Source organism: Curcuma longa, unplaced genomic scaffold, assembly GCF_044706935.1.
Source record: "Curcuma longa cultivar G26 ecotype Majalengka, Jawa Barat unplaced genomic scaffold, ITB_CL_G26_1.1 contig_10493, whole genome shotgun sequence".
Taxonomy (NCBI): Eukaryota; Viridiplantae; Streptophyta; class Magnoliopsida; order Zingiberales; family Zingiberaceae; genus Curcuma; species Curcuma longa.
Window position 1 is genome coordinate 60,036 of NW_027428624.1, and position 8,383 is coordinate 68,418.

An 8,383-nucleotide genomic window follows, 5' to 3' on the forward strand; every position below is an offset into this window, starting at 1 on the left:
TCCCACCAATTGCTTTAACGATCAGATCGGAGGAGTCCAAATCAAACTCCAACACGAAATATTAAATACATTTCATGCTTAAAATTAAATAATCACTGTCATATCGGGCGTACGTAGCTGATACTGCCCATGCAGTTAGCGATTGAGCTGGTCACAAATCACAATCAATCACGAGGAAGGAATTAACATGCATGCACATAATTAATTAATTAATTAAATCACAACAATTCAAAAACAGAGGTCAAACTTGTGACGAGGAAGACGGCGTTAGGCGAATGAGACGACGGTGGTGGTGGTGGCGGCGATGGCATCCTGCTGCGGCGCACAGGAGGTGCATAACTGTTCGACCCCATCCCCATGGCCGCTGCCGGAAGAGAAGAGCGCATCATCGGCGCTGGCAGCGGAGGGAGGAGGCGGGCGTCCTCAGGGAAGTTGAGCTTGGCCTTGCTGCCCCTGAAGCGGAGGGCAGCCGCGTCGTATGCTCGGGCCGCAGCCTCGGCCGTCTCGAAGGTGCCCAGCCACACGCGCGCCGCCTTCTGTGGGTCTCTTATTTCCGCCGCCCATTTACCCCACGGCCGCTGCCGCACTCCTCTATACTTCCTTTGCTCTACCTCCATCGTCGGAAATGGGATACTACTTGCTATGGCAGCTGGGGCTGTTGTGATAATTAATACAAATGAGTACTGAACTGATAATGACGATAAAAATTGCAATCCAATTATATTCCAATTGTTAAAAACTTATCATAACCAATCATATATAATTATTAAAATTATATATCATATTTTCTAGATAAGTTATGTTAATGTATAAATAAGATTGTTAACTGTTCCCCTTAATTACAATTCTCTTCTTCTTAATTTCTTCCTATGCTTAATTTTGCAATATCCATGTGTTTCAATATGGCATCAGAGTCATGATACTTAATTATCCATATAATCACTTCTATTCCTTCTGTTTAAATTTTAAATTTAATTTCTTCAGATTAATTCCTCTAAGAGTTGTGCTATACTACAACCTAGATCTCTTTTCTACCTTCATGCATCCAATACACCTCCTCGTTTTGTCTTCCTAGCTTGCAAAAGAATTATATTAGGTGAAACCCCAAAACCTAGCTAGCTACCTCAAACCCCCTTCCCCTTTAACCCTAGCTATTTAACCCTATTCAACCCCTCAAATGCATTTGTTCAATCAGTTATGCCTTCTTTTTGTGGACCAGATCACAAGTTTTTCTAATAACATAATTTAATTCTATTAAATTTAAAAAAAACATTTAATTTTGAAGACATTCTGAAAATTATTAAAGTACCTTCCGCTGGTGGCCAGCCGAGTTGATCGCCGACCGTTCGATGATATTTCAGAGCCGAGCCGCCCTCCAGCGCCGGCTCCCTTTTCCGGCCGGAGACACTCCCAGACGGGAGCGCCGAACCACTCGAGTACGCCGCCTGCTGATCTCCGGAAACGACATGCCTCAGCGCCGACACCATCGTCGACATCTCTCGCTCGGTTCTGCTCCCTTCTGCGAACAGTTGGGTGGTCGCCGGAGGCGGAAGCGATGAAGAAGCGGCGCCGCTCGCCTGGATATTCTGGCCGAGTAACCAATCGAGCTCGTCGACGTCTAGGTCTTCCCGAAGAAGGCTGCTGTCCATGGTGCGGAGGAGGAAAGGATCAATTCAATTCCTTAGACCAGAAGAAGATATGGAGGATTATATATATATATATATATATATATAGCTAGCAAGCGATGGGAGTCGTCGAATATATACAATAATAATAATAGCTTTTCAAACTTGTACAAACGCCGCCGCTGGCTACATCAAACACATTCCAACTGTATTTATTTATTTATTTTAATAATTCAGATATTCAAACTTTACCAGATTAATTTTGGAAGTAAACGCCTCATTGCGTTAATCCAACTTATTTATTAATTGGATGAATGAACTCATGCTTTTGTGAATTTGGCAGAATGTTTTTGCAGTGTCGTCGTTAAATCGAAACGTTTTGTGTTAGAATATTATTATATTAATTAGTCTGTTTGGTAGCAAAACGCTGGCACACCTTTTAGATGATAAATGAAGGCGTCGACAACGTCGGTGCGCCTTTAAATTAAAGCCAATCGAGAAGATGCCGTGCATGAAACATACGAAACCACGTAGAGGGTTCATGCATGTACATCTGGAATTATACGGGCTATTTCTGGACGTATGCCACGTGTATCATCAGGTTATATCTAGAAGAAAGTGGGGTTCCAATGCATTTCTCAGAAAAAATAAAATAAAATAAAATAAAATTAGAATGATAAATGAAAAAAAAGGGACACGTATACACCTAAACTGGTACTCCAAATAGAAAAAAGATTCATAAAAATATAAAAATATTTACGTAAAAAAATACACCTAAAATAGTTTAAAGGGTTTAAATATCTTATACAGTAATTTTAGTTTGCATCTCTCTCTACTTAAATTTCACCATTTAAGTAAAAATATCTTATACAGCAATTTTAGTTAAAGTTGCTACATAAACATTTTGAAGGAGTTTAACCGTTTCTAAAAACATTAATGGGCTTTAAAGGCTTTTTGAAATGCATCTAAGTGGATAAAACAACATAGGTAAAATTTTAATTCAAAATACAAATCTACAATTTAATTTAGATTAGAAAATTATAATTTTATCCTTAGGGATTTTATTGAATCTAATCTAGCCTTGGAAGAGTGCAATATCTAGCCTAATGAGACTTACTAAGACATTTTGAAAGGTGAAGACAAATTTCAACTCTCGAAAATAAAACCTTCACACTGTAAAAAAAAAAAAAATGATAAATCTCAGTCAGTCTCATGGACTCAATTCCTGAAGGTGGCCGGCCCGGTCTCACGGAAGTTTCCCACCGACCACCAGGGTAAATCGGGAAGCGCATACGGTGGCCAATCCAGATGCCCAGCATCCTTTGCTTGCGTTCTCCATTTGGAAGAAAATTCTTACAAATACGCCGTAATTGGGGATCGAACCGCAAAAAAAAAAAAAACCTTCACACTGTAGATTCTTCTAGAGTACGTTCTCTTGCAAAAATAATGGCATGTTATTATATTTTTATATTTTCAAAATATGTATGAGTAATAAGAAGGAGATCACATATTTGAAACTTGATAAGTTTAAATCAATATGACAACTTTATTCCAAATTGTTACATGACCTATAATAGTTTAATTTTATAAACAATCACTTCTTTGTATTTTTTTAACCCTCTAGACTCTAGTTGTTTTATATCTTTAATTTTCTATTTAGATAAGTATAGGTGTATGTACTAGTATTTTTAAAATTATTATAGGGATCTAAAGTACGTAGTTAAATTTCATAAGCAAAGACTCTTATATATGTATGATCCGGTGAAGTTATTTATTGATTAAATGGATGTCGGGTATAAGGAGACATGAAGAAAATTGAGTAAATTTAAGTATCGATTAATTGTTGAAACCAAATGAAACCTCGGCCTCTTGGTCTCTGTACGCCTTCTGCATCCTGCACCGATCTCATGACTTGGTCTTAGCATCACGCGCCAATCTCATGACTCGGTCTCAGCATCATGTGCCTACCTTATGACTCGGTCTCAACATCATGCGCCGACCTCACGACTCGGTTTCTGCACGCCTCCAGCATCATGCGTCGACCTCACGACTTGGTATCGGCATGCCTACTGCATCACGCGCTGACCTTATAACTCAGTCTCAGCATCACGCACCAATCTCATGACTCGGTCTCAGCATCATGTGCCGACCTCATGACTCAGTCTTGGCACGCCTTTCGTATCATATGCCGACCTCATGACTTAGTCTCGGCACACCTCCCACTTCACGTGCCGACCTCATGACGTGGTCTCGACATGCCTCCTGTTTCATGTGCCGACCTCATGACTCGGTCTCGGCACTACAAAAATATAGGCATTTTGCGACGAATTTGGCGACGAAAAAATCAAAAATTTTCGTCGCCAAATTTTTTTGCGACGAAATTTGCGACGAATTTTTTTTCGTTGCAAATGGCGCGTCGCAACTCTCGGCGACGAAAAATTATAAATTCGTTGCAAATTTGGCGACGAAAATATCTTTCGTCGCCAAATTCGTCGCCAATTTGGGGACGAAAATCAGAATTCGTCGCTAAATTTGGGGACGAAAATCAGAATTCGTTGCAAATTTGGCGACGAAAATATTTTCGTCCCCAAATTCGTCGCCAATTTGGGGACGAAAATCAGAATTCGTCGCCAAATTTGGGGACGAAAATCAGAATTCGTCGCCAAATTTTGGGACGAAAATCAGGATTCGTCGCCAATTTGGGGACGAAAATCAGAATTCGTCGCCAAATTTGGGGACGAAAATCAGAATTCGTCGCCAAATTTGGGGACGAAAATCAAAATTCGTCGCCAAATTTTGGGACGAAAATCAGAATTCGTCGCCAATTTGGGGACGAAAATCAGAATTCGTCGCCAATTTGGGGACGAATTCTGATTTTCGTCCCCAAATTTGGCGACGAAAGAGATTTTCGTCGCCATAGTGGATGAGCAAAAGAAGAGAATTTTACGGTCAATTGACGACGAATTTGGCGACGAAAATTTATTTTCGTCGCTAATTTGGCGACGAAAAACTAAAATTCATCGCCAATTGGCGACGAAAAGTAGTTTTTCGTCGCCAAATTACGATATAACACTATTTTTCGATATATTTGCAACGAATTCATGATTCGTCGCAAAATTCGTCGCTAAATTAAAAAAAAAAATCATAGTTTCAATTTATTTCTTCAAAATATGGATCCTGTTTACATATACAAACATTCCAAATTATAATCATCACATAATTCACATCCTATCACATCCTATATTACAATTACTCACATATCAACATTTAAACACATTCTAATTATCATAACAATCCATAACATCATATATACAATAAACAAAAAGTATCCAAAGTATCTAACATAACAAAAGTATCCATAACAACATAACAATTACTCCCAAGTATCAAACAATTCATAACATCATCCAAACATAACATCCATTCATAATAAAGTATCAAAATGATAAGAAACAAAAAGTATCACCGTCCACGGCATCGGCCTCGGATAATACTTTCTGCATCACTTTCTTCTTCATCGTAGTTTTTTTTTCTTTTCCTACATAAGAAAACAAAAATATTATAACTTTATTTTGTACAAGTATAAAATGTAAAAACTTACTTCTTAGCCATCCTTGGTTTCATCAACCCTGTTCAAAATAAAAGTACAATATTAATCAATAAAAAATAAAATATTTATAAATTAAAAAAATTAAAGCAATACTAATTATGAAAAAAATTAATTAATACACAACTTGTCCTACCACATTTATTGCAATCTAAATAGCAACATTAGCACAATAAAAATATTATGTATTCTACCAAAAATCTAATACCAACCATAACATTTCTAAGCATATGAGGTAGAAACTATCTTTGATAAGCATCATGAAAATTAACCTAGGAAAATTTTTTTAACATGAAAATTAACCTATACAAGGAAAAATTAACCTTCGAATAAAAGTGCATGCCTAAAATCCAAGGAGAACATCTCTGTTAAGTAAACATTGATTGAATTTGTAAATATTACTTACCGACATAAAACAAAAATATTTAAGTTTTTACTTTTTGAAAATTTTTCGTAAACCTCTTGCAAGAGCTTTATCATATACATTATTGAAACCTTTGTGGAAATCTTCATCTGCAATTACTAAGTTAAAAGGATTACACAACGATACTGCTCCAGAAAGAAGGCAATTTTGAGATTCCTATGATCAGAGAAAGTGACTTCATATTTTAGTGATTTTTCCATGGATCTTATTACAGAGGCTATTTTTAATAATCATAATAATAACAACAATACTATACAATATTAATAATAATTTTTAAAAAACTCATGAACAATGATTATTGACAACTAACAAGAGCTCATACCTGACCAAGATAGCGAACAAGGATATTTGCACCAAGAGACCAGCCAATAGAATACAACTTTGATTTAGGATAACAAGTTGAAACATGAGTAACAACCTGATGAATATCTTCTGTAAAAGAAGCCGAATAAAACTGCAATGTATTCAAGAATCAATGTGATCAATATGACAATACATACTACTTGATATGTAGGAAAGATAGTGGCAGTTCTAAGTTCATTGTTGAGGCAATAGTATACCAAAGCCATGACAATAGCAAGGATTATGGAGGATCAATTGAAATGGTAGCAGTAAAACATGACCTAAACTGGTACCATAAGGTCAATGACTACACAAGTCCAGGGAAACTAATAATGTTTTTATCCAAAATATTACACAAGTATGGAACTTAACTCTCCAAACATAATGTTTTATTCAACAAACTCGTGTTTAATTTGTTGAATCAATATATGGCTTCATGTAATTCTCATGAACAACGAAAGTATCATTCAATGTGTTTAATTTGTTGAACCAATATATGGCTTGATGTAATCCACGTGAATAAAGTATCATTCACTGTCATCTATTTGTATAAAGTTAAAACTATATGATCTATTGTTTAAAAAAAAATGCAAAATTGGTGATAGATTTGTTAATATCTCAAAAAGTTCATGATAGATTTTATAATCAAGCCACAAGAATACCTCAACTAATAGTCCATACCCTCGTAGATTGTTCATGAACATACAACTCGGATCCTTAACCAGAGCTCAAAGGTGAACAGAAGCACAAAAGCATCTTAAAATCTAAGGCCCGAAGGGGGAACAATGCTTAACCAAAAATCATGCCAATATCAAAGAAGGATTAAAAAGCTTTTAAGCCAAATAAATGATGATTACCTAATTCCGCCTCCACTAAACTGGTGCAGGTGCTACACACGATTGAGCCCCGCTGATGGAATTCAGAAAGGGGCCAAAGAAAAAGAAGCAATAAAGCCCGCCTAGCTACCCAGGAAAGAATCCATCTCCCATGAATCTCGACACATCATGTGACTGCGATTCGCAGCGAGGACCCAACGCTAATCGCCGCCTACAATGGGAGGCTCGATTTCCTTACTACCATTCCAAAGCTTGCTTGCAGAAACCAGGGAGGAGGAAAGCTTTCGGAGAGATCTCGGCGACAAATCAGGGAGATCCGGCGAGGGAGAACTTCGGCGAGGGATAGATCCGGCGAAATCAGCGAGATCCGGCGGCGAGGGAGAGCTACGGTGAGGGAGAGAACCAGCGAGGAAGAGCTCCGGCGAGGAAGAGAGCTCCGACGAGGGAAAGATCCGGCGAGGGAGAGAGGGAGAGATCCGGCGAGCGAGATTCGGCGAGAGAGACTTCGGCAGCAGAAACTTCGTGTGGGAGAAGAAAAGGAAAGTTCGGATCTAGGGTTTAATTAAGTTTTTTGCGACGAAAACCGATTCGTCGCCGAATTCGTCGCCAAATTGGCGACGAACAGCTTATTCGTCGCCAATTTGGCGACGAATTTGCATATTCGTCGCCAATTTGGCGACGAATACAATGTTCGTCGCCAACTTAGCGTGGAATTAGGGAAAAATTGTTCGGCTGTAGGGTTTTTGCGACAAAACACAGTTCGTCGCCAAATTCGTCGCCAATTTGGCGACGAATACGATGTTCGTCGCCAACTTAGCGTGGAATAAGAGAAAAATTATTCGGCTGTAGGGTTTTTTGCGACAAAACATAGTTCGTCGCCAAATTCGTCGCCAATTAGCGACGAACAGCGAGTTTCGTCGCCAATTTGGCGACGAATTCTCCGTTCGTCGCAAAATTTCATCCCTATAAACTAATTTTTTAAATTATAATTTAGCGACCGAATCGGAGTTCAGTCGCTAATTTAGCGACCGAATCGGAGTTCGGTCGCTAATTTAGCGACCGACTGGAATTCGGTCGCTAATTTAGCGACCGAACCGGCGTTCGGTCGCTAAATTAGCGACCGACGCCCGTTCGGTCGCTAAATTATAGCATCCCTAACTGCCAAATTGGGACGAATCTGGAATTCGTCCCTAATTTTTGCGACGAATTATAGATTCGTCCCTAAATTTGTCCCAAAATTAGGGACGAATCCAGAATTCGTCCCAAAATTAGGGACGAATCCAGAATTCGTCCCAAAATTTCGCGACGAATTCTGGATTCGTCCCTAATTTTGGGACGAATCCAGAATTCGTCCCTAATTTTGGGACGAATCCAGACATTCAAATTCGTCGCCAAATTGGCGACGAATATGATTGTTCGTCGCCAAATTTTGGCGACGAACCTGAATTCGTCGCCAAATTTTGGGACGAAAATCGATTCGTCGCCAATTTGGCGACGAACAAGATTTTCGTCGCCAATTTGGCAACGAAAATCAGGTTCGTCGCCAAAT

The 8,383-nt window shown here is 38.7% G+C and overlaps 1 protein-coding gene across 1 annotated transcript; it reads right to left on the reverse strand.

The window, feature by feature from the left end:
* Nucleotides 1–218: 218 nt before the first annotated feature.
* Nucleotides 219–1,649, reverse strand: LOC141815800 (ethylene-responsive transcription factor ERF110-like). The gene is made up of 3 exons (XM_074703681.1): nt 1,310–1,649; nt 1,131–1,133; nt 219–655 (listed from the first exon to the last, which is right to left on the reverse strand). The coding sequence occupies exons 1-3, from the start codon at nt 1,647–1,649 to the stop codon at nt 219–221; spliced, it is 780 nt and encodes a 259-aa protein (XP_074559782.1).
* Between the last annotated feature and the right edge of the window lie 6,734 nt (nt 1,650–8,383).